This window comes from Trachurus trachurus, assembly GCF_905171665.1.
Source record: "Trachurus trachurus genome assembly, chromosome: 2".
In the NCBI taxonomy this organism is placed as follows: domain Eukaryota; kingdom Metazoa; phylum Chordata; class Actinopteri; order Carangiformes; family Carangidae; genus Trachurus; species Trachurus trachurus.
In genome coordinates, this window is record NC_139914.1 from 15,231,193 (window position 1) to 15,258,553 (window position 27,361).

The 27,361-nt window shown below is 41.0% G+C and overlaps 1 protein-coding gene across 1 annotated transcript in view; it reads left to right on the forward strand.

Moving 5' to 3' along the window:
* LOC310999082 (dystrophin-like) overlaps positions 1–27,361 on the forward strand; it is a gene marked incomplete at its 3' end in the record, with an annotated part of 346,130 nt that overhangs the window by 270,814 nt on the left and 47,955 nt on the right. Inside the window, exons 30-44 of the mRNA XM_083989398.1 lie at positions 527–697; positions 5,226–5,408; positions 6,541–6,675; positions 8,265–8,414; positions 15,468–15,629; positions 17,702–17,812; positions 18,992–19,165; positions 19,860–20,015; positions 21,884–22,054; positions 22,640–22,819; positions 22,970–23,092; positions 23,789–23,959; positions 24,370–24,492; positions 24,591–24,725; positions 25,665–25,817. Coding sequence (XP_083845524.1) covers positions 527–697; positions 5,226–5,408; positions 6,541–6,675; positions 8,265–8,414; positions 15,468–15,629; positions 17,702–17,812; positions 18,992–19,165; positions 19,860–20,015; positions 21,884–22,054; positions 22,640–22,819; positions 22,970–23,092; positions 23,789–23,959; positions 24,370–24,492; positions 24,591–24,725; positions 25,665–25,817 — 2,298 coding nt within the window. The remainder of the gene's footprint in view (positions 1–526; positions 698–5,225; positions 5,409–6,540; positions 6,676–8,264; positions 8,415–15,467; positions 15,630–17,701; positions 17,813–18,991; positions 19,166–19,859; positions 20,016–21,883; positions 22,055–22,639; positions 22,820–22,969; positions 23,093–23,788; positions 23,960–24,369; positions 24,493–24,590; positions 24,726–25,664; positions 25,818–27,361) is intronic.

Sequence of the window (27,361 nt, forward strand, 5' to 3'; positions counted from 1 at the left end):
GCGCCCTGAGGCCAGTTTGTCCTACAACACTGTAGAAAGAAATAATTTAGGACAAATGCTGGAAATTTGAGGTCTGCTTTTTGAAACATTTCAAATCCCTTGTGAAAACACTCCTTCAGTCATGAGAATGAACTGTTTTGGTGCTTGAAATAGGATATGAATACAGTAATAGATACGTGTAGAAAACAAGTCTAAAATGGCATTTTGTACTTTTTGAGCACAAATGTTGTCATTCTGCCGTTCTATTTTCACCAAATGTCTCAAATGTGAGATAAAAGAAGCTGAATATTGACTTCACATGACATATAAAGCTCATAGCTGCACGTGCAGACCTCAGGATGTTTAAATGACTTGATGAACCCCGGTACCTTTCTGATCATGTGGCCCCCCCCCCACCTAACGGCTGTGGCCCTAAACAACCACATAGAGGGTTTATGCCCTGATCTGAACCCAGAGCGTGCGTTTTTATTCTGCCGTCTTTCTTCCTCGTTAACGTAGAGTGTTGATTTTTCTCCCACCATCGAAGGCGTACGCTAAGAAGTCGGCGCTGAAGGGCGGCCTTGATAAGACCATGGCTCTGAGGAAGGAGATGCAGGAGATGCAGGAGTGGATCAACCAGGCGGAGGAGGACTACCTGGAGAGAGACTTCACATACAAGACCCCCGAGGAGCTACGCAAAGCTGTGGAGGAACTCAAGGTGTGTGTGTGCGAATCTAAGGCAAAAAGGTTGCGGAAGATCTGAGAGTGGGCGAAGAATCTTTTATTTTTTACTTTATTGTCATTCATAAACCTTAACAAGCTATTTTAACCACAAAACAGCATAAAATCACATTGAGAAAAGGCTTCAATTTGTGTTTGGTAGATTATTTCTTGTAACAATGGCAAATTGGTACATTTTTCATGGATACAACCCACATACTTATCACACAAATGCATTTCCTTTACAAGTGTGGCACCAGTTAAAAGGGACATCGGTATTAGGAGCATTATTACAACAAAGAAAGAATCTACCCAACACAAATTTCATTACTTTTTTTAAAATGTTTTTTTAAGGTAAATGTGAGTAAAATCAACTAAAACCAGTTAATAGTATCTTTTCCAATGCTGTTTAAGATAGTGCTGATCATTGGTAAATAGGTGTTTCGTCCAATAGGAATATTCAAGGGTCCAGAGGGGGTCAGTTCCAAAAATTCTCTTTTTTTCCATTTAAGTCTGTATTTTGGGGCAACCCCCCAGAATATGTGGAGGTGAGCCCCAAAACATACTCAAATGTTCATTTTTAATTTGAAAATGTAAAATACACCATAAGCCCTTGAGGTGGGCTATCAACTGGTGATTCTGATTGATTGATTGATTGATTGATTGATTGATTGATTGATTGATTGATTGATTGATTGATTGATTGATTGATTGATTGATTGATTGATTGATTGTAAGGTATAAATAATTAGTGAAGGGATTATCAATACGTTTTGTTATTGCTACATAGTTAATACTATAATTGATGGCTCTTTACCAATTCAGAACAAATGTTGAGTTTAGTATCAAACGACTCATCAACAGCTGATGCTGAGTTCACAATATCCCTTTTGGAAGGCTGTTCATGCTAATGCTAATGCTAACGCCAAACTTGCTTACAACTCCCTTAGCAGCGGATAAAACACACTCAATCACCCTGACACTCAGTCAATTAGAGGAAGTGCAGTCTTCAAGTGATTAGATATCATATTATTACGTGCACTAATATGCATTCAGAGAAAAATGAGTGCACTTTTTCAATTTTCAAAAATATTCCTGCAGCCGTCTATCTGTATTCTATAAGAGCCACTAAATGAACAGATTAATAATTGCTGTAATTACTGGTGTAATACACAGGGAGGCTGCTGCAGCTTGCAGGTGTGTAGCACAGATAAAGTGTGAGCCATTAGCCAGCTGTGTAGATGGATGGACATCGAGCTAACACACTCATACAGGTTAATGTGGCCTGGTTCAGCTGGACATAAAGAGCAGCCTGCAGCGGTTTGGAAAGATCATCTCCATCCATCTACTTTTTTAAACATTTATGATACATTTTAGACATTAATGATACCTGAACTATCATATTATCCTCCCTCTGAAGACACATGCTTTTTTACACACTTTTTTTCCCCATACAAACTCACTTTGATGTGTCATTTTGGCAAAAATCCCTTTGTCAGATTTACTATATGGGAGTTTTGCACAAGGCGCACAGTAAGAATCTTAAAAGGAACAACTCCCCAAAAAAGCATTCTCTTCAAAATAGAAATATAAGTACCCTGTGTCTAATGCTTTCTTACATATTTTACATTTTAGCAGATTTCTGGCCAGTTGTAGACAATAACACACAACATGAAGGACTACAAAGCTGAAAGAAGAGGCCAGTTCTCATGCACAGCTGTGGGATTAGTTTATTATGTTACAGTTATGGTGAATAACCAGAAAGTGTTGAGTTGTTATGATGTTTGAATCTGTGGTTCTCAACCTTTTGTACATCAAGGACCCTAAAAACTGACACAAATTAGACCACGGACCCATTGGTCCAAATTTAGAAGTTAACACCAGAAATACACAAATAATTGTTCTGAGACTGAAAAACATGGCGTGAATTATTGGAAATATCATAGAGAAATTTCTGGAAAAAAAAGTGGTCCAATTTCTCCAAAAACATTTAAACATTTCTAGGAAGAAGTGGTAAAAAAAAATTCTCAAAAAAAAAAAAGTAAAAAGAATTTTAAAAAAAAAGGAGTAAAATTTCTCATAAAAAATGTTTAAAATAAAAATAAAAGAAGTAAAAAAAATTCTAGAAAAAAGTGGTAACATTTCTCAAAAAAAAAAATCTTAAATCTAGAAAAAGTGGTCAAATAAAAATAAAATAAAATAAACTTCTAGAAAAAAGTGGTAAAATTTAGTTTAGTGGTAAAAGCTACACATATAGAAGGGCCAAAAGTCTGATTTTACTGGTATTGGAAGATAGACAAATTAATACTATGGGTATTTAATTTAAGCAGGGGATGTATTGTAATAATAATATATCCTCTGAGCAGGATTGAGTGGTTTCACCCTGTCATCACTTTAATGAGATACATTTGTGATGGAGATTCATGGCGTTGTTTGCTCAGCAGAATGCGTAACAGCTTTGGTAGCTTAGCTTAGCGCTCCCCTTCCATTGGCCCTCGACTGCAGAAGTTCACTTGAGTAAAGCCGAAAATTAAAAATTGATTTCACTTGCCCGCTTCTGCTAATCTTCCCCGACTCGTCCCTCCTCTTCCTCTTTTCTCCTTCAACCATAAAGGAAACTCCATTTGAGAATCTGCTCACTTGTTTGTTCTATTAATCCCCCCTTTCTCCTTCTCACTCCCTCTCTCCCTTGCCGGGAAAAGTATTAGCTCCACTCCTTCATCCATTGATTCCTTGGCTTTACTCCTTCACTCTGTCTCTTCACACTCTGTGGCTTTGTCAACTAGAGAAACATTGATTCATTTTGTTCATGCATCCATCGCAGCATCCATTAAGCCCTCAATCCTCCCACCACTCCTCTGCTTTTCCCTTCCTCCCTTGCTTTCTATCTCTTGTCATCTGTTTCTTTTTCCTTTCACTGTTGAGGTGGCTTCTTATGCTTTTGTTAACACTGAGAAACTCAATCAACTAAAGTCAAAGTCCAGTTCCCAAAAGCACTGAGACAACTTTCTCTACAGTGACGTTTTTGCTAATTTTACCTTTACCGCAGGCTAGCATTAGCATTAGCTTTTCTATGCTTTTTGGACAAATTGCTATGACAATTTGCCCTGAAAGCACGAAGACAACTTGCCCTAGAGGGGATGTTCTTGCTATTGCTCTATATCCCAAGCTAGAATTAGCGTTAGCTGTGTTATGCTGTTTGGGCAAATTACATATGACAATTTGCCCTGAAAACACTGAGACAACGTGCCTTACAGTGATATTTTTGCTATTGTTAGCTAAACTGTGAGCTAGCATTAACATTAGCATTAGCTTTATTATGCGCTTTAGGCAAATTGCACATGACAATTTACTCCAGAAAGCACTGAACTTGCCTTACAGTGATATGTTTGCTATTGTTAGCTAAACTGTGAGCTAGCATTAACATTAGCATTAGCCTTTGTATGCTTTTTGGGCAAATTGCTATGACAATTTGCCCTGAAAGCACGAAGACAACTTGCCCTAGAGGGGATGTTCTTGCTATTGCTCTATTAAGCTAGAATTAGCGTTAGCTGTGTTATGCTGTTTGGGCAAATTACATATGACAATTTGCCCTGAAAACACTAAGACAACGTGCCTTACAGTGATATTTTTGCTATTGTTAGCTAAACTGGGAACTAGCATTACCACCAGCATTAGCTTTATTATGCGCTTTAGGCAAATTGTACATGACAATTTACCCCAGAAAGCACTGAACTTGCCTTACAGTGATATTTTTGCTATTCTAAGCAAAACTGTGAGCTAGCATTAACATTAGCATTAGCCTTTGTATGCTTTTTGGGCAAATTGTGACAGTTTGCCCTGAAAGCGCTGAGATAACTTTTGCTACTGCTAGCAATACCACAACCTCCACTAGCATAGGACTTTGGTTATAGTGTCAAAATACTGTGCAATTGTAATGTAATTGAACATGATTACTAGTCAAATTTTCAGTACATAAATGGTGCATGTTGCTTTTATGATTGAAAAATAAGAAATTGTTCCCAACTTAGATGATAGATGGTCACTCAGGCTCCATAGCTTTGGAACAGTGAATGACTCATGCAAATGCGACAGTTTATTCATACGTGGCTTCCCCTAATATTGTCTTCATGATAAATTCCATTGCACCTTCACACGTAGCCTACTGGGTCAATTTCTTGCCCAAGAACTGAGACGTCCTGCAGTCTGTTAACATTAACATTTATCTAAGAGGTACAGTAACCCTCTGTATCCTTGACATTTATACCATTTTTCTTTGTCACAAAAGAATGAAGGTGAAAATGAGAATGACTTTGTTGATATTTCTTTAACCAGTCCTGCTAAATGTTATGTAAAAATGTCAAACTATTTTTACATTTTTACACTTTCATTGTGCCTATATCCAAAAGAATAGGGATTTATTCTGACCACCTTTGTCTCTCCACCAGCGAGCCCAGGAGGAGGTCCATTATTAAACTACTTGTTGCTAAGGGGATTGGATGTGTGTTTCTTTGTCTCTCCACCAGAGGGCCCAGGAGGAAGTCCACTCCAAGGAGCTGAAGGTGAAACTTCTCACCGACAGCGTCAACAGTTTCATCGCCAAGGCTCCGCCCACGGCGCACGACGCCCTGCGCTCCGAGCTGGACGTGCTGACCGCCAACTACCAGCGCCTGTGCAGCCGCCTGGACGGGAAGTGTAAAACTCTAGAGGTACAAGGTCCTCCATCTTTCAAGCTCCATCAAATCACATCGCATATTTAATTAGTCCACTCATTTTAGGAGAAAAGGTTGAACAAACTGCAACAGAAGCAAACTCAACTGGTTTTGTATCCTCAACATGTCCTGAGTGAGGGAAGAAAAGCCCAGAAGAATCCCATTAGGGGAAAGTTTAGAAAAAGACCCAAATATAGCCCATAATACGCCTATTCATTATGTTTCTCACGTGAATAGGGTAAAATATTTAACTTTTAGATATCTCCATGAAAATTACTGAGTTGATTACTTACATTAAGACAAACAAAAAATGTATTACAAGTTTTTTGAAATTCTTTGTTAACATGAGAAAATTTGCATAAATGTGCATAAATTCCACCGTTTTGACGGCACATGTAGGTGCTGTGGTGGTACCAGCTTGAAAACTGGAATGAGTTGACTCCAGAGGTTCATAAAGGGACCTGTGTATTGTCTTGACATTTCGGACCAAGTCACGGAGTTTACTTTCACTTTCGTCAGCTTACCAACTGTACCTTTAATGAGCTAGGGCGCTAGGCTACCATGTAAAACGAGTGCTTCCCGCAGCGACGGATTCTTGAAAAATTGCAGTCATCTTGAAATTTAAAGTGGTTTCTTGTTTGTTGACTGATGGAGTCGACTCATTCCAGTTTTCATGCCGGTACCACCACAGCACCTTTATATTATATATACATGTGTCGTCAAAACGGTGGAATTTATGCACATTTATGCAAAGCTGCTCATGTTAACCAAGAATTTCAAAAAACTTGTAATACATTTTTTGTTTGTCTTAATGTCAGTAATCAGCTCAGTAATTTTCATGGAGATATCTAAAGGTTAAAAATTTTACCCTATTCAAAACTAATGAATAGGCGTATGAATGGGCTATATTCGGGTCTTTTTCTAAACTTTCCCCTAATGGGATTCTTCAGGGCTTTTTTCTCTCACTCAGGACATGCTGAGGATACAAAATCAGTTGAGTTTGCTTCTGTTGCAATTTGTTTAACGTTGACCCCTTTTTTGGCTTAAAATGACTGAACTATCTGCGTTTTGTGCACATGTACCTGTGTTAGTGTCCCACCACGTGTGTTGTGCTTTGTGTTTCTGACAGGAAGTGTGGGCGTGCTGGTGTGAGCTGCTCTCCTACCTGGAGCAGGAGAACGCCTTCTTGGACCAGCTGGAGCAGAAACTGGACGAGACTGAAAACCTGCAAGGGGGAACGGAGGAGTTACAGGAGGCGCTGGATGTAAGTACAACGTTACAATACCATAATACCACACAAAACGAGTTTTAATCCACCTGGAGAAGAGGGTAAAGGCCTTTTTAATCCACCTGGCCCCTGTTTTATGGCTTCTTGACCATAACTCAATTAGCGTTTAGCTCATCTGCATATTCATATTCATTTTCCAAGAAACTTGTAATACAAAATTTTTTACTTTTCATGTTTACTAGTTTCATTGTGGTAGAAGTAAAGGGGAAAAAAAGCCTATTCGGGTGTATTTTGGGCATATTCCATTAGTGTGTGGCTCATTTTCTAAGAAACTTGTAATACAAAAAATGTTACATTTCATAGATACTTTCATTGTGTAAAGTTTCATTGTGATAGCAGTAAAGGAAAAAAATAGCCCCATTAGGGTGTATTGTTGTCTGGCCTTATTGGCACCATAGACTTTATACAGTAAATCAATCTTGGATTGATGAGAATTAAACATATTTCCCCAACTAGGATTTCTTAGGACTTTTAGTATGTTGTTCTGGACACCTCATAGAAATGATGTATGGTGAAAAACATTCTGTTACTGTTAGTTCTGTTAGATTGCCTGGACTATAAACACGCTCAAAAAGTCATGAAACTTTGCTACGTACCAAATTGGGTCAGCATCACGCTAAGTTAAACACACAAGGAAACCAACAGGAAGTCGGCCATCTTTATGAATGTCATACTTTCACTCAGGTCATTGTTATGAATGCATTATACACTGTTATATATCTGCTTGGCAATATGTTGTCACAGTCATAGGATTTATCCCTGGAGTGACCCTCACCATACAACCATATACCATCATTCTTTAGTTAAGATTTGTAACATTTCTGGATCGGTCAAACTGCACCTTTAATTTTTTTTCATTATGTAATTTTTTTTTTTTAAAGGGTTTCAAAAGCCTGCCTGGAACGCAGCATTAGCCAAAACGACCGGATCGCTTACTTCTGCTTTAAGTTAAGAAAAGTTAGGGGGGAGGGGCCCACTTTAGTTTTCTTTAAGGGGGCCCAGAGTTCTTAGCAACGTCCATGTCTTGAAGCAAAACAATGCACTCTAAGGAGGAGGAAGCGGTCTCACCATAATTATTTTAGCCAGTAGATATAAATAACAGACCTGACACTGCATCTTGCATTAGATAAAAGTGTTTACTGGCCATCAGAGGAGTTGATTCTGTCCTAATCCAGCTCATTAGTTAGTTTGAACTCTGCTTGTGTATATATATAATCCTCCTTGATGTTCTGTCCAGGGAGTCGGGGAGATTCAACTGTGCTAAAAGCTAAATGACCTATTTTATTTCAGCATCTACATCCCATCATCACCTCACACTCTCTCTGACTCAGCAAAGCTTTTCTCACTTAGTCACGAGTCAAGTGCAAACAAATCACCACGGCCACTCAGGTCGAGTAAGAATGAGCTTTATCTGAAGCAATGTGTGTGTGTGTGTGTGTGTGTGTGTGTGTGTGTGTGTGTGTGTGTGTGTGTGTGTGTGTGTGTGTGTGTGTGTGTGTGTGTGTGTGTGTGTGTGTGTGTGTGTGTGTGTGTGTGTGTGTGTGTGTGTGTGTGTGTGTGTGTAGAGTCTGCAGGTCCTGCTCCGTCACCCGGAGGACAACAGGAACCAGATCAGAGAACTGGCCCAGACTCTGATGGACGGAGGCGTCCTGGACGAACTCATCCAGCAGAAACTGGACGCGTTCAACACACGGTGGGACGAGCTCATGGCCAGGGTACGACACACACACACACACACACACACACACACACACACACACACACACACACACACACACACACACACACACACACCTGCAACTTGAAGAAAGTTGATGTACAGACAGGGCCGGTTTTAGCTATGGGCAATATGGGCGACCGCCCAGGGCGCAATCTTTGTGAGGGCGCACGAGCGCTCTCCAAAAAAAAAAAAAGACAAAACAAAACTCGCCGTCAAGTTAGTGGAGTGGTCGCTGGGGCGCCCCTATGTCACGTCAACTTGCTGCTGAGAGTCATGTAGCTACTACAGGTTGTGTGTGTGTGAGGAGAGGCAAGGGGGGAGGGGGGCGGGGGGGTCAACTTGCGACTGCTGAGGTCTCACGTCGGATGCTCCGCCGGCCCAGAGGGCTCTCAGGCGGGGAAAGAAAGGAGGGTTAAGCGCTAAACTTCTCGCCCTGAAGTTGGCTTCATTTTGGCAATGTTGCTATGGGATGCCCAGCAGCAATATTCCTCTTCTTCCTCTTCAATGTCCGGTCTCTGGTAAACAACATGAATGAACTGCGACAGGATCACGTGTTAAAAAGGATCCTGGACTGTCATGATGTTTGTAATGAGCAACGTCACGCTGTTTCCAAAACCACACCGACTTCAGCAGAGACGTGAGTTCAAGCACATTTTTAGTTTAGCCTACAGATGGAACAGTGGTTCCTGTCATTACTTTATATTCAAAATATCATCATGTTGCTGGCCCTACACTCACAAACAAAAACTATTTTAAATTGTGATTTTTTTTTAGAGGTTCAAGCTGCTCAGTTTCAATATAGCCTAAGCCTATAATTTTATGTGATTGGCTATTTTAAAAAATCATTTAAATATGGCTGGATGATCAATAACAAATTAAACTGTGGTTTGACAACACATTTATTGATGGTTTAATTTAAAGGAACCATGGTAGCCTATAAGATCATGTGTAAGATCAAATTCAGTGTTAAAGGCGCTCAGGCAGGTGATTTTGAAATAAACTAAAAGTAATCCAGAAAGTACTAGTATTACTTTACTTGAGTAATCGAAATGCATTACAGATTACAGATTTTGGGACATGTAATCAGTAATCTGTAGGGGAATACATTTTAAAAGAAACCCCCCCAACACTGATTATAATATATTCCTGTGTTTGTTCGTTGGTGAGTTTTTTGTTTTTTTTTGGGGGGGGGACACCAAGGGATGGTTTCGCCCAGGGCGTAAAACTAGCCAGGACCGCCTCTGTGTACAGATTGTGAAGTATTTGGCCTTCAGCTCACAGAGGTGATTAAGGCTTCTGATCCTAACCAGTCTCTTGCACTTCAGTTCATTTGTGCAAAGACACTGGTCGCTCCCCATTAAGAAAACATTTACTTCCTGGCAGGTGCATACTCTGTTGACATTTAAAGGGATACGCCAACTTTTTTTTTTCGTGTCTTGCCTCACTCCTGAGTCCATGACCAACAGATAGACACCATCCTAGTCTCATTGATGAAATCTTACATCTGTGGAAGTCACATTAGTTTGTTTGAATGAAAAGTGGAGCTCCAGGTGTGTAACGTTATTGGACAGAAGAGCTGCACTGCACTGCTTATTATTATTTTTTATTTTATTTATTTAGGATAGTAGCTATATAAGTTCTTGTCATTCCAATTACAATGGTTAAAAAAATACTCATGAGAAATAAAAGTTTATCGCATTTAAAAGGGTCTACTTGCATTATTATGAAATATTATTATTATAATAGTGGTTAATTTGTTCTAAAAAAAAATGTGTCAATAATATCGTTTATCGTCAATAATTTGTGGGACAATATATCGTCCAGCAAAATGTATTATCGTCCCAGGCCTAGTAACAACATATTGTTTTGCCTGGTGCTGACGGACCACTTGTTTACATAGAGGCCTGTTTATGCCGTTACGTGCAGCGGCTGTCGTCCGTCTGCCGTCCGCCCAATTTCAGGTGAATGCAGCATGAAAAATACCATTGAGCTGCTTGTGATATACAACCACAACGCTAGATGGAGGAATTCCTACACAATGTAGCTTAAAAATTAACTAAATGAGGTGAGATCTTCTCTCATCTTCACCACCCGTTCCTCTTCACCTTTTCCATCGACCTTTATTTTTCCCTTTTCCGTCCTCACTCCTTCTCCTCCCACTTCCCACGGCCTCCTCTTCCCTCCCTTTGAGCCATCATCAGCCGTCATCAATGGCAGCGATATATTCTCAGCCTCCCGAGGTGATCCTCACAGATCTCACAGATTACACACACACAGACACACACACACACTCTCTCATTGCCCTCAGCGTTGATCCTCCCTCACAATAGAGCCAGATTAATGTTCTCCTTGCAGCCTGATAAGCTCCCTTTGTTTGTCCACCCATCAGACAGTGAGAGTGTGTGTCTGTGTGTGTGTGTGTTTGTGAGAGAAAGAGTCACCTTTTTTTGTTTCAGACTTTTCGGTGACTTTTTTTGTGCGTTTTTTTAAAAGCGATACAGAAGTGTATTGGTGTGTGTGTGTGTGTGTGTGTTTGTGTGTTTGTGTGTCAGCATGCACGCGTGTCAGGTGCGAGCGGGCAGGTCCGAGCCGTGTTTGTACGTCATCTACGAAGAAGACACAGAGCTCAGAGACAGGAAGAGAGCGTGTGTGAGTATCTGTGGACGAGACCAGGGCCGTTGTACAGAGGAGAAAGATAGTACACTGTAAAAACTCTACATCTTTCCAAGAATATTTGTCTTATTTCTTGTCCAAATGTCTCATTTCTAGTCAAAACTAAACTCTTTCCACTTAAAATAAGACACATAACCTAAAAATTAACTTGTTTTTAGATAATTTTCACTTGTTTCAAACAAATTTTCACTTGAAATAAGTAGAAAAATCTGCCAGTGAAAACATGTTTTTTGTGCTTGTAATAAGGAAGAAAAACTTGTTCCATTATCAGATTTTTTCTACTTATTCCAAGTGAAAATATGTTTGAAAGAAGTAAAAATTGTCTAAAAAGAAGCTACTTTTAATGTTATGAGTCTTATTTTAAGTAGAATGAGATTTGTTTTGACTAGAAATGACATTTTGACTAGAAATAAGACAAATATTCTTGCTAAGATACTTGAGTTTTTGCAGTGTAATGCTGCATTAGCATCAAAACAAAGTAGGCTAAATAATAAATGATAATACATACGTAGTCTAAGAAAAAAAAAAACTGGAAAAGTCAGGGGCCCACTTTAGTATTCTTTAAGGGGGCCCAGAATTCTTAGCAACGGCCCTGGACAAGACTATCAGACCTCAACAACATTTGCAGCGGCTGCAGATGAAAACTGGATATTTCCTTTAGGAATTATTACAAATGATTGAGTTAATCCCACTGGTCCGGCCAGGATCATTCATTAGAAGCAACATGACCCACAGGCCAGTGGGTGTTAAGGGGGGGGGGGGGGGGGGGGGGGGGCTTTGTCAAGTTTATTATAGAAACTGTAGAAAATGAGTCAGTTCTTTAAAAATGTAACTGTTATTTTATTTTATGCACATTATGTTGACTTTTTATTCACTAGTTTTTTTGGTACTTTCACTTTCAACATGTGAACGCATTTTGCTTTCTACATGTGAACGCATGTTTAGAACGACAGTAAATGAACCTTGAACCTTTTATACATTTGACAAGTATATATATATATTTTTTTGCATTATTATTATTATTCAAGGTCTGAAAAGACTTGATATTTTTATTTCATTAGCCAATAAAGCTCTAAATTACAATTTTTTTTTTTTTCAATTTTTGGAGAAATGTTGTCGGTAGTTGATAGAATAAAACAAAACAAAAAAAATTGAATTTTACTCAAACACATACCTATAAATAGTAAAACCAGAGAAACTGATCATTTTGGTAGTGGTCTCTATACATGTATATATAGATTTTTTTTATTTTTTTTTTACCAACAATAGACAAATAGAATTATTTAGCAAAATTAGACAATTTGAAAAATAAATTAGCATATTGAAATAAGGCTAAAATAGGATAAGAACAGAAAACAAATATGTTATTTTCAAATATTAATACTAAATATTCCCAATCACGACACAATACTTTTTTTTCACCCTTAGGGAAATTTTGTCTTGGACTCAGCAACAGCGCCATAAAAGCCTTGACAGCCAGAATGAAAACAAACAAGCCATTGCATCACAAGTCAGTTACATATATAATAAGATATGTCATATAATAATAATAATAAGATATAAAATATATAATAAGAGCGTTGCCCATATCCCGTAACATTACACGTAAAACATTAACACACCAATGGAAAAGACGCATTCTGAAAAACACCAAAAAATAACAAACCAAAGACAAAAACCTTGATTGGTATTAATTTGGCCCAGATTTTCTTGTGAGCGTTCACAGATTCAGTCTTAAACCTTCAGACTCGTCTGTGTTGCCAAGAGTCATATCACCATATAAGAATGGGATAATTATATAAAACTGCGTCAATCCTGGAGTATATCTGATGGTGTTCCCAAGCAACAGTGAATGAACTTTCTAGCCCTGATTCTGAAACTCATTTATATTAGTTTCAATTTATTATAATTTGAGTATAAAGAGTTTTCATTTGGTTTTTAATCGAATGCAAATGTCATTAAATGAGTCAGAGTTCTGCTTATACTTTACAAATACCTTCGGTAGTTAGAACTGAACCAGCAAACCAGACCAATTCCCTTCGCCATGGAAACTCTTTAATATAAAGAAATATACCGTACATTATCAGAAGCTTAAAGCCAACACTTCCTTTGTGGAAGGATTCGGACAAATGACAGTTTGTGCATCATTTCTTAATAGCAGTGTCCCATTTTAAAGCTCATGTTGAAGTGAATCCAGCCTACGCATGCAAAAGAAAAAGAAAAAAAGTTCCACATCACCATCTGTACTTCTTCAAATCAGACGGACTTGTTCCATTTTAATTTCAGCTTCTTGTAACGGCTGAAAACTAATAAAGAGGAAATGTTGTGCGCTTTCTTTGCCCGACGGCGTTTTTTTCCAAACACAAAAAGCAGTTAAGCGAAAAGCGATCCGCTATCTCTCCGGTTCACAATCACACCCAGCGTGTGTGAGAAATAAGTAATAACGGGGAGTGTTAAATGAGAATATGTATTCATGAGGCGACAATTGCTGCGGAAATAGAGTACATCGCCATAGGGAAGGTTGTTATCAGTGTTGTCTAAATATTTAATCTCACTTTAGCTCTCATTTCATACATTATAAACTAAGACATGGGAGTGGGAAAGCATAAAAAACCCGCTGGTAAATTGGAAACAGTGTGTGTGACAGTGGGGTTAGCCCGGCTCAGAGCTATACTTAGTCATTATCCCTCTGTATGGGATTAGCACGCTTACCTGTAACCAGATATAGGCTTCTATAGGCTTCCCTCTCACAGGTTTATGATGCAACTGCTGCGTTCACTAGTTAATCTCACAGCCAGTCGCTGAGGAAGAGGAGGAGAGGAAACTCAAACTGCTCAGACTTCTGGAAGATCAACAGTTTGTTGGCGTTTGTCGGCGTTGATGTTGTCGGTCCGACAGGGACAAGATGAGAGAGAAATCCCCGATGTTATCTGTCAAAAGGGTACACAAGAGAGAGTGTGTGTGTCTGTGTGCATGTAGTTCTTTGTGTGTGTGTGTTTGTGCGAGCAGCTATTAGATTTAAATGTAGCAACGTTTTTGAAGCTGGATTTAGCATTTAGCAGTAGTTAATTTTGACCGGCGGCTTTGTTCTGGCGGTGCAGTGAAGTCCACGATGGATAGAGCTCATTAGCTGTGTTGCTTCATCGACTTTTAATGACTCTACAGTGTCAGAGTACAAATTAGAGCTGATAGTAGAACTGTGTCTGTAGAAGATACAGAGTAAAGCTTTCTTTTCCCTCTGAGCAAACATGCTAACAAGCCTGAACACTGACAGCTAGCGAGCAGTTAGCGGGCTTGTTAGCATCATGGGCTTGTTTCCCCCTTTAAAAGTAAATTAAAGCATTAAATTAGTAATTAAAGCAGCTACAACAAACTTTTAACTCTGACACTCTACAGTGTCAGAGTACAAATTAGAGCCGATAGTAGAGCTGTGTCTGTAGAAGATACAGAGTAAGTTTTCTTGCTAACAAGCCTGAAAACTGACAGCTTGCGAGCAGTTAGCGGGCTTGTTAGCATCATGGGCTTGTTAGCATCATGGGCTTGTTTCCCCCTTTAAAAGTAAATGAAAGCATTAAATTAGTAATTAAAGCAGCTACAACAAACTTTAAACTGGATATGCAAAAGTCTGACCTACACCAGCAAATGAGGCCGTCAGCGGGAAAATAAGCTAATTTGTTAACAGTGTAACTCTAAACCTTCGCGAGACAGCGGTCGGTCCACCGGATGAAACAATTTACGGCATGCGCAAGCCAGATAAGCGTCTTCACGGCAATACGCGGTAGAGCTCATGGGAAATGCAGTCTTCATTCTGGCAATGCACTGCCACTTTTGTCCACAGGGGGGCGCCACAATCAACACAAGATGGAAGTTCTTTGTAGAAGCTTTAAATGAGGTTCAAGTATAAATGCTGTGAGGGAGTAAACGCTGCAATCCACAAACGAGTTAAAAAAGCTCAGACTCGTGCTGCGTTCAAACAAGTCGGGATTCCCAACTCGGAAATTAAATTAAATGATGTTTATTTTGGAGGCAAATGAAGAGGAGCCTAGAAAACGGTTAAACGTTATTTCTGTCACATATGAGGACCACAATTTACAATTTCACACCATACAACAATTACAGATTAATATACGTATTTCATATACTGCAATAATACACAAAAATATGCATTAAAGCCTCAACAAATGTTTTAATTCCAACTGTTTAAGACGAGGGCCGCCATGTTTTGATGTTGTCGTGACGTAAAGTCAGAAAGTTGGAGCTCCATTTTTGTATACTGGTGCACTGCAAGGGTGGGCAAACGGTTTTACCTTTGGAAGAATGAATGATGATTTTAACACGTTAACGTGGTGTTCATGTGTTTCCTGTCGCCCTGCAGGCGGCGCTCCGGCGGACCGAGCTGGAGAAGAGCGTCCAGTCTGCTCAGGAGAACGACAAGACGCTGAGGCAGATCCAGGACTCGCTGGCCAACACGGACCGCCACCTCAGCGCCTACCTGACCGACCACATCGACGCGCTGCAGATCCCACAGGAGGCTCAGGTAGCTACGGCCTCCAAACCATGAAACCACCGCGCAGAGTTCACAGTTTCTGTCCATTCTCAACTTTCTCACCAGATATTTAAGCAACATATGTATATCTCTGCTCATTCTACCACTCTAAGGGGCGTTGTTCCCCCTCAGAGTGGTAGAATGAGCATAGACCACCTGGAGGACTGGAGGGATATATAGCTTTTATAAAACGGTTACCAATAATGACAATATGAAAGAGGACATGTAGTTTTATTGAAGCAGAATAAAAATCTGTTCCCAGCTGTCCAGACGTTAGCTCCAAGTAGCTCTGTCACTGCTCAGTCCCCTCTACCATTGTTAACCCTCTGGAGGTCAAAGTTCACCTTCAACATGTCAATTACACTACTTTACTACATTTTTAACATCCTAAAAACACACTGTAAAAACTCAAAATCTTACCAAGAACATTTGTCTTATTTCTAGTCAAAATGAATTTTCTAGTGAAAACAAATCTCATTCTACTTAAAATAAGACTCATCATATTAAAAGCAGTTTGTTTTTAGACACTTTTTACTTCTTTCAAGCAGATTTTCACTTGGAATAAGTAGAAAAATCTGATAGTGGAGCAAGTTTTTCTTTCTTATTACAAACACAAAAAACTTGCTTTCACTGGCAGATTTTTCTACTTATTTCAAGTGAAAATTAGTTTGAAACAAGTAAAAACAAGTTAATTTTTAGGTGATGAGTCTTATTTAAGTGCAAAGAGATTAGCTTTGACTAGAAATGAGACATTTTGAAAAGAAATAAGACAAATATTCTTGGAAAGAATTTGAGTTTTTGCAGTGCATCGACTGTCTGTTGCTACGGACTGCAACAGTCCGTTGTCATGGATACATGACAACGGACTGCAACAGTCCGTTGTCATGGATACATGACAACAACTTCCATTCATACCAGTCCTACGTGCCTGAGGCGGAGTGATAGCCTACGCTGTGATAAGGCTGTAGAATAGTAGCCGTGGTATATGCTCATTATACCACGGTTAACAACCAATCAGATCGCAGGATTTCACCTTTACGTTTTATATTTCCTGATAATAGATATTCAGACCGAGCCAGATGGTTTTCTTCTGATTTCATTGCATGTTTCTTTTTTGTCAAAATCTGTGTTTGAAAGTGATGTGGTGAGTTCCAACATGCACTTCCTTCCTAATTTCACAAAAATTATTACAGACTACAGCTCACCCAGTGTGTGTGTGTGTGTGTGTGTGTGTGTGTGTGTGTGTGTGTGTGTGTGTGTGTGTGTGTGTGTGTGTGAGAGAGTGTGTGTACACATGCAAAGGGACCCAAGAGGGACCGACTGGCAAATGGTCTATTTCTGTATTTGGTTCCAATTAAGTCTGCAGCTGCTTTGGACAGGACAGCAACACACACACTCACACACACACACACACACACACACACACACACACACACACACACACACACACACACACACACACACACACACACAGAGAGAGATTACCTCCACGTGCACTTCAGACCACCTGTACCAAGGATGACATTTCTACACACACACATGGAGGAGGATGAGGGAGTGATTGGATTACAGCTGTGTGTGTGTGTGTGTGTGTGTGTGTGTGTGTGTGTGTGTGTGTGTGTGTGTGTGTGTGTGTGTTTTAGGGGTTGTTCCTCATTAAAGCGTTCCAGTTCCTCTCTCCCTGATCTCTACTGCCCCCTTGTGGTCGGAACAGGGAATTACACTCTAAAGCCATTTTAACCCTCCTGTCGTCCTCCTGGGGCAAGGAAGGAAGGATGAAGGGAAGGAAGGAAGGAAGGAAGGAAGGAAGGAAGGAAGGAAGGAAGGAAGGAAGGAAGGAAGGAAGGAAGGAAGGAAGGAAGGAAGGAAGGAAGGAAGGAAGGAAAGATGGGAGGAAAGAAGGGAGGGAAAAGGAAGGAAAGATAGAAGGATGGAGGGAACAGATTGGGTCAATTGAGTCAAAAAGGAAGGAAGAAGTAAGGATGAAGTGAAGGAAGGAAGGAGGAAGGAAACAGAGGGTTCAGATGTGTGTTTCTATGTGTTTGTGTGTTTGTGTGTAACAGAAGATCCAGGCTGAGCTGAGCGGCCATGACGCTACGCTGGACGACCTGAGGAAGAAGAACCAGGACAAGGACTCGTCCCAGAGGATGATGGGACAGATCGACCAAACTCAGGTCTGGGTTTACTTTACTTTTAGTTAAAGGGATAGTATCATTTTTTTAAAGTGGGGTTGTATGATCTCCAAATAGCCCCTAAGTACTTTAATTGCAGTAGAAGACTCTCTGCACTCCTCCCGTTAGCAACGCCAGCCCATAATAGCCCTGCCCAGAGATTTACAACATACAGTGTTGTGAACAGACCCAAAGAAACGGCCTATTTTCACGGCCTAAAAGAGGTTTTACCTGAAAAAAAACACACAGTTCCATTGTTCACTATAATATAATTTTTTCCAGCCCTTCAAAGTGCAGGAAAAACACAGTTTTTATTTGGACCTAACCAACTCACGTATCCCTCCGCCCAGGGTTAGCGCCCACCGATCAGCAGTTGGTTCGGTCCAAATAAAAACTGTGTTTTTCCTGAACTTTGAAGGGCTGGAAAAAATTATATTATAGTGAACAATGGAACTGTGTATTTTTATAATAGAAGGGCTATTATGGGCTGGCGTTGCTAACGGGAGGAGTGCAGAGAGTCTTCTACTGCAATTAAAGCAGAAGTAAGTGGTCCGGTCGTTTTGGCTAATGCTGCGTTCCAGGCAGGCTTTTGAAATCGTAAATTACAGCTTCAAGTCACAACTTACGACTTTGTAGCGTTCCAGGCAACCCACTCGTGTTTCTCCGACCTGTTTTACCGGTGAAAGTCACTATAACGGCCACTCGTAACTTCTGACCCGTGAACTCGTACCAGATCGAACTGGTACCACTTCACGGTCGGAAAAATACGAGTTTCCTTGAACGCACCATAACAGTCCTCGTCGCTATGTCGCCACATTCACGGCGTTCCTTGGCTGCACACACAGCCCTGCATGCCGTTCTCTCTCCTCATTGGATAAAAACTGTAGGATACGATAAATGTTTTCTCTTCGGCTCAGAGCAGAGCAGAGTGACTGACAGACCCGTGTTTCAGACCAAACACTCTATAGAAGTGATTGCTGTCGGAAGATATAACTATTTAAGACTTATATTAACACAAATATATCACTCACTTCTGCTTTAAAGTACTTAGGGGCTATTTGGAGATCATACAACCACACTTTAAAAAAATGATACTGTCCCTTTAATGTAAAGCAAAAAAAACAAACATCTGGTTTTCATGTGACAGATTCTAAGACGATATTATTTTTCACGTGTTTCCAGAAAATGCTGACGAACGTGTGGACGAAGTTCCGACTCTTCCAGAAGCCGGCCAACTTCGACGCTCGGCTGGCCGAGTGCGAGCGCTCGCTGGCCGGGGTCAAAGGTCAGGTCGGGGTGCTGGGCATCCGCAGCGTGGAGCAGGACGTGGTGCAGTCGCAGCTGGAGCAGTGCATGGTGGGTAACTAACTGCTGATGGACTGATGTAGCACACATGAAGTGTTTTATTTGAAAATCCTCTTGTTTGTGTTTTAATTTAAAGGGATAGTTCAACATTTTGTCAAATTGTCCCATTACCATAATCCCTATAGTCATAGCAGTAGGTTTGTTACCTTTAATTGTCGGTGCAAGCTGTTTTTAGAACGGCGGAGCAGAGCCGTGAGCTGCTCAGAGCTACGCTACGGAGGCTCATTATGGGATTTCTTGGTTTCCCTCATCATCAAACTCATCAAATACACAATCCAACAACTCCACAACGCTCTGGTGGACAAGTTGTGAGCTGCACATTCACCACGCTATGAGATAATAACACAACGTTACCAGACAGAGTTGTTTTAGAGGGAAATACAGAGACTGTTGATGAAAAACTGTCCCTGAAGGCAACGTGCATCAGCGGTTTTGCATGAATTTCCCTCTAAAACAAACAAATAGTATCTATATAAAAGAAAAAGAAAAAAGGAAATTATGGGATGCAAAGCAACAATCAGATTTTCTTGTATATGGAAGGCAAGAAGCAGTCACGGCCCCTCGACCGACCCAGCGTCCATCTCTGCAGGGTGATGATTTATAGATGGATGGATGTTATATTAATCTCCTGACCTGTGTGTGTGTGTGTGTGTGTGTGTGTGTGTGTGTGTGTGTGTGTGTGTAGAAACTGTATAAGTCGCTGAGTGAAGTGAAAGGGGAGGTGGAGACGGTGATAAAGACGGGGAGGCAGATCGTCCAGAAGCAGCAGACTGAGCAGCCCAAAGAGCTGGACGACAGAGTGACGGCGCTCAAGCTGCTCTACAACCAGCTGGGAGCACAGGTAACAACAAAACACCACACACTGAAACATGCTGGGTCATCTCTGTAACCCAACTCAAGCTGCTCTACAACCAGCTGGGAGCACAGGTAACAACAAAACACCACACACTGAAACATGCTGGGTCATCTCTGTAACCCAACTCAAGCTGCTCTACAACCAGCTGGGAGCACAGGTGACACAACACACACTAAAACATGCTGGGTCATCTCTGTAACCCAACTCAAGCTGCTCTACAACCAGCTGGGAGCACAGGTGACACAACACACACTAAAACATGCTGGGTCATCTCTGTAACCCAACTCAAGCTGCTCTACAACCAGCTGGGAGCACAGGTGACAACACCACACACTAAAACATGCTGGGTCATCTCTGTAACCCAACTCAAGCTGCTCTACAACCAGCTGGGAGCACAGGTAACAACACCACACACTAAAACATGTTGGGTTATCTCTGTAACCCAACTCAAGCTGCTCTACAACCAGCTGGGAGCACAGGTAACAACACAACACACTAAAACATGCTGGGTCATCTCTGTAACCCAACTCAAGCTGCTCTACAACCAGCTGGGAGCACAGGTAACAACACCACACACTAAAACATGTTGGGTCATCTCTGTAACCCAACTCAAGCTGCTCTACAACCAGCTGGGAGCACAGGTAACAACACCACACACTAAAACATGTTGGGTTATCTCTGTAACCCAACTCAAGCTGCTCTACAACCAGCTGGGAGCACAGGTAACAACACCACACACTAAAACATGTTGGGTCATCTCTGTAACCCAACTCAAGCTGCTCTACAACCAGCTGGGAGCACAGGTAACAACACCACACACTAAAACATGCTGGGTCATCTCTGTAACCCAACTCAAGCTGCTCTACAACCAGCTGGGAGCACAGGTAACAACACACAACACACTAAAAAATGTTTGGTCATCTCTATAACCCAATTTCTGAGTTATTGGTGTTGAGTTAAATTTTTGGGTTATTTTTCCAGAGTGTAACCCATTTTCAGGGTTATAGGGCTATGAATTTAACCCAATTCCTGGGTTGTTCAAGTAATTGGGTTATTTTTCAGTGAGTAACCCATTTGTTGGGTTGGGTTGGGTAGTTCTGTGACTTAACCGGCCGGTTCATTTGAAAAATGCTGTCCGCGCACTACAACATTGGGTTATTTTTAACCCAACTATTGGGTCGAGCAAGTGCTTTATACACGACCCACACTGCAAAAACTCAAAATCTTACCAAGAATATTTGTCTTATTTCTAGTCAAAACAAATCTCATTCTACTTAAAATAAGACTCATCACATTAAAAAGTAGCTTGTTTTTAGACACTTTTTACTTCTTTCAAGCAGATTTTCACTTTAAAAAAAATCTGATAGTGGAGCAAGTTTTTCTTTTCTTATTACAAGCACAAAAAACCTGCTTTCACTGGCAGATTTTTCTACTTATTTAGTTTGAAACAAGTGAAAATGATCTAAAAACAAGTTAATTTTTAGGTGATGAGTCTTAGTTTAAGTGGAAAGAGATTAGTTTTGACTAGAAATGAGACATTTTGATAAGAAATAAGACAAATATTCTTGATAAGATGTAGAGTTTTTGCAGTGCAATAGTTGGGTTAAAAATAACCCAACGTTGTAGTTAGCATAACCCAACTTTTGGGTTGAATATTCAACCCAAAAGTTGGGTCAAAAAGATTAACCCAACCCGTTGGGTTAAATAACCCAAAAAAGGGGTTCGTCCTTATTTGAACCAGCAGTTGGGTTAAAATTGGGTTATTTTTTAACCCAGCTGTTTTTAGTGTGCAGGTAAACCCCAGATTGAGAGGTTTACAGCATGTGTGTATTGTGTGTGTTGTGTATTTCCAGGTGACAGAGAGCAAACTGGAGCTGGAGAAGAGTCTGAAGCTGTCGAGGAAGCTGCGTAAGGAGCTGAACGGGCTGACGGAGTGGCTGGCGGCCACCGACGCCGAGCTGACGCGGCGCTCGGCCGTGGACGGGATGCCCAGCGACCTGGAGGCCGAGGTGGCGTGGGCGCAGGTGAGACCGGTTACACAAAGAGTCCAGTCATTTTAGGAGAAAAGGTTGAACAAACTGCAACAGAATCAAACTCAACTGGTTTTGTATCCTGAACATGTCCTGAGTGAGGGAAAAAAAGCCCAGAAGAATCCCATCAGGGGAAAGTTTAGAAAAACACCCAAACATATCCCATTCATACGCCTATTCATTATTTTTGAATAGGGTAACATTTTTAACCTTTAGATATCTCCATGAAAATTACTGAGTTGATTACTTACATTAAGACAAACAAAAAATGTATTACAAGTTTTTTGAAATTCTTTGTTAACATGAGCAGATTTGCATACATTTGCATACATTTGCATAAATTCCACCGTTTTGACGGCACATGCGACGAGAAATATCGTTGAGTTTAATCTCGCGAGATCTCATGGGAGATCTCGTCACACCCCTAACATAGACTGATATTTTTTTATATCTATTCCAATGGTTTTCACACATTCCACTTCCCTGCTCTTCCCTCTGTGGTCTTTAACCTCTGTGGTCTTTGACCTCTGTCATCTTTTCCCTCTGTGGTCTTTGACCCATGTGGTTTTGTTTTCCCAGTCGGTCCACGGGGAAACGGAGAAGCGGCAGCCGCAGCTGCAGGCCGTGGTGGACCTGGCCGAGGCCCTGAAGGCCGTGCTGCGGGGCCACGGGGGCCTCGTGGACGACAAAGTCAGCCTGCTGCACTGCAACTGGATCGCTGTCACATCCAGAGCAGAGGAATGGCTCAACCTGCTTCTGGTCAGACATTTAAAAAAAGACTTTCTGATACTATATTTATTCCTCTCTTCCTTCATCAGTACTAAAATTATACCAGTGTCTAAAAATAACCCAACACAACTTGTCTCACTCATTCTCTTCTCTTCCTCCATCGCTCCCTCCCTCTCTCAGGACTACCAGCGGCAGATGCAGAAGTTAGACGGAGAAATAGAGGAAGTGAATGAATGGATCGACGGAGCGGAGAAGAAGATGGATGAGATCGAAAGCCAGGGGCCCAACGATGCCGTGATGAAGGTTGGAGTGTTCTTCTGTATCTGATTCTGTTCTGTAGATTCGATGTGAGGGCTGCAGAAGTTGTGTTTTCATTTAAAGGTCCTATAAAACAGTAAAGTAGATATGTACGTATGTGTTGTTGATCATAACGCAGGTTTAGATTCTGTATATGTAGATCTGTAACATTTTCACTTGTTTCAAACTAATTTTCACTTGAAATAAGTAGAAAAATCTGCCAGTGAAAGCAAGTTTTTTGTGTTTGTAATAAGAAAGAAAAACTTGCTCCACTATCAGATTTTTCTACTTATTCCAAGTGAAAATCTGCTTGAAAGAAGTAAAAAGTGTCTAAAAACAAGCTGCTTTTAATATGATGAGTCTTATTTTAAGTAGAATGAGATTTGTTTTGACTAGAAATGACATTTTGACTAGAAATAAGACAAATATTCTTGCTAAGATACTTGAGTTTTTGCAGTGTAATGCTGCATTAGCATCAAAACAAAGAAGGCTAAATAATAAATGATAATACATACGTAGTCTAAGAAAAAAAAGTGGAAAAGTTAGGGGGAGGGGCCCACTTTAGTATTCTTTAAGGGGGCCCAGAATTCCTAGCAACGGCCCTGGTCATAAATAAGACAAAGCAAACCTGGAGTATTGATATCGATAGTGGATGTGAAGTTAATTTCCTCTCTGAGTGACGTTGTGTGTCGGTACCTCCAGGTGCTGCGAGCAGAGCTGGAGATGATGAGAGGGAGGATGGAGGAGGTGAGAGGTTTAGCCCAGGAGCTCATGACCACGCGGGGGGAGAACTGCAAGGCCCAGCTGGGGCCCAAGATGGAGCAGCTGGACCAGAGGTTCAACACCGTGGCTCAGCGCATCACCTCCGGGCTGGTACGACGACGCTCTGTCAATACTGTCAATGTTCATTCATACAATCTGAAGATTTATTTAAAATCAATATTCAATATTGCACCTGTAAGTCCCCAAAAGACTGGATGCTGTGTAAAATCCAAATCCAATTTGCAAATCTCATGAACACATATTTTGTCCACAAGATATCAGATATCAGATGTTGAAGAATATTAGCTCAGTTCTAACTTTTTTTGGGGAATTGGAGTTGTATTTTTTCTTGTTAAGTGTCTCATTTATGTTGAGTATTAGGGCCACATTGAGGAAAAAAAGAAAAAACAGACTTCGAGAATAAAGTCATAAATTTACGAGAATAAAGTCGCACATTTCCTATGAGAAAAAAGTCATAACATTACGAGAATAAAGTCGTAAATGTGTGTGTGTGTTTGCAGACTGCAGCCTCGGCCGTGGAGCTGCAGCAGTACCACAGCGAGGCCCAGATGTGGCTGCAGCTCCTGGAGGAGGAGGTGAAGCAGGGGGAGAAACTGAAGGAGGAGGACTTCGAGGAGGACAAGGTCTCACACTGCAGACACTCAGGCTTTTCACTTCCTGTTTAAATAACACACATGTTAATAAACAGTGTGTGTGTATGTGTGTGTGTGTGTGTGTTTAGGACGTTGAAGAAGGAGCAGTGAAGGAGCTGCTGCTGAGAGGAGAGAACCTACAGAAGAGAGTCTCAGACCAGGACCAGAGGGAACAAGTCAGACTGAAACACGACCAGCTGAGCAGCAGATACAACGCTGTCAAGGTGAAGCCACAACACACAACACAACACACTACACAACACACTCACACAACACACTCACACAACACACTCACACAACACACTCACACAACACACTCACACAACACACTCACACAACACACTCACACAACACACTCACACAACACACTCACACAACACACTCACACAATAAAGCACTGGTTCTCATCGTGGGGTCCGGGGACCCCCAGGGGTCCTTCAGAGATCTGAAGGGGGTCCTGATTTTTTCTTAAAATTTTACCACTTTTTTCTAGATTTTTTTTTTTTTTAACTTTTTTTTTTAGAAATTTTACCACTTTTTCTAAAAAAAAAATTATTTTTTACTTTTACCACTTTTTTCTAGAATTTTTTATTTTTTTAATTTGACCGCTTTTTCTATTTTCTTTTTATTTTTTACTTTTACCACTTTTTCTAGAATTTTTTTATTTTATTTTTTTTAACACTTTTTCTAGATTTTTTTTTTTTGAGAAATTTTACCACTTGTTTCTAGAAATTTTTTACTTTTTTTATTTTTATTTTTAACATTTTTTACGTGAAATTTTTACCACTTTTTATCGAGAACATTTTTTACTTTTTTTTGAGAATTTTTTTTACCACTTCTTCCTAGAAATGTTAAAATGCCGTTAAAAATTCACGCTATTGGCCCTAATTTAAATGTATAAAATTAATGTTCTAAATTTGGACCAATGGGTCCGTGGTCTAATTTGTGTCAGTTTTTAGGGTCCTTGATGTACAAAAGGTTGAGAACCACTGCAATACAGAATGTGTGGACACCTCAGTTGGTGTAATGGTATGTGTGTGTGTGTGTGTGTGTGTGTGTGTGTGTGTGTGTGTGTGTGTGTGTGTGTGTGTGTGTGTGTGTGTGTCTGTGTGTGTGTGTGTCTGTGTGTGTGTGTGTCTGTGTGTGTGTGTGTGTGTTTGTAGGACCTGCGGCTGCAGAGGAACAGGAAGGCCCGGGCCATGGCCCCCCAGTGGTACCAGTACAGGAGGAAGTCCCACGACCTTCTGGCCTGGCTGGACGACATCCAGCGCAGCGTGGACCAGCTGCCCGACCCGCCCGAGGGCGAGAGGGTCAAGGTGACCACACGCACTTACACTCTTAGAAACACAAGTGCTAAGTAAAACCATATGTGACCCGATCCATCAAAATGAGTCACAGTGACCCAAAGTTGAGATTTTGGTATCAATGGAAAGATTAGAAAATAAGCTTTAAAATTATACCCTAGTCAAAGTCATTGCTACATTTGATGGTTTTCTAGATGTGGCCATTTGAATTACGATCTCCTACTCTCTTATTCCGTTCTAAAACCTGAGAAAACTGCAGTTAAAGTTTTTGCCAGTGACTCTGGCATCTGTTCCTGTACCACGTGATTACACGCTCCCTATACGGTCCCTTGTTGTCATAGAGACACCATTCAATGACCCTCGGAAAGCAGGGAATCTCACAATTCAGATGCTGTTTACAGCTCGTCTCTATCATGAACGCTTCAGAAGTTGTCATGTTTTGTTGACATTTTGTAAAACATGTGCAAGCGTTGTGCCGATGCTACGTTCGGTTTAGCATCGTAGCTACATTCGGTTTAGCATCGATGCTACACTCTGTTAGCATCAATGCTACGCTCTGTTAGCGTCGATGTTACGCTCTGTTAGCGTCGATGCTACTCGGTTTAGCATCGATGCTATGCTCTGTTAGCGTCGATGCTACACTCTGTTAGCGTCGATGCTACTCGGTTTAGCATCGTTGCTACGTTTGGTTTAGCATCGATGCTACGCTCTGTTAGCGTCGATGCTATGCTCTGTTAGCGTCGATGCTACTCGGTTTAGCATCGTTGCTACTTTCGAATTAGCATCGATGCTACGTTCGGTTTAGCATCGATGCTACGCTCTGTTAGCGTCGATGCTACTCGGTTTAGCATCATTGCTACGTTCGAATTAGCGTCGATGCTATGCTCTGTTAGCGTCGATGCTACTCGGTTTAGCATCGTTGCTACGTTCGAATTAGCATCGTTGCTACGTTTGGTTTAGCATCGATGCTACGCTCTGTTAGCGTCGATGCTATGCTCTGTTAGCGTCGATGCTACTCGGTTTAGCATCGTTGCTACGTTCGAATTAGCATCGTTGCTACGTTTGGTTTAGCATCGATGCTACGCTCTGTTAGCGTCGATGCTATGCTCTGTTAGCGTCGATGCTACTCGGTTTAGCATCGTTGCTACGTTCGAATTAGCATCGTTGCTACGTTTGGTTTAGCATCGATGCTACGCTCTGTTAGCGTCGATGCTATGCTCTGTTAGCGTCGATACGTTCGGTTTAGCATCGTAGCTACATTCGGTTTAGCATCGATGCTACACTCTGTTAGCATCAATGCTACGCTCTGTTAGCGTCGATGTTACGCTCTGTTAGCGTCGATGCTACTCGGTTTAGCATCGATGCTATGCTCTGTTAGCGTCGATGCTACACTCTGTTAGCGTCGATGCTACTCGGTTTAGCATCGTTGCTACGTTTGGTTTAGCATCGATGCTACGCTCTGTTAGCGTCGATGCTATGCTCTGTTAGCGTCGATGCTACTCGGTTTAGCATCGTTGCTACGTTCGAATTAGCATCGTTGCTACGTTTGGTTTAGC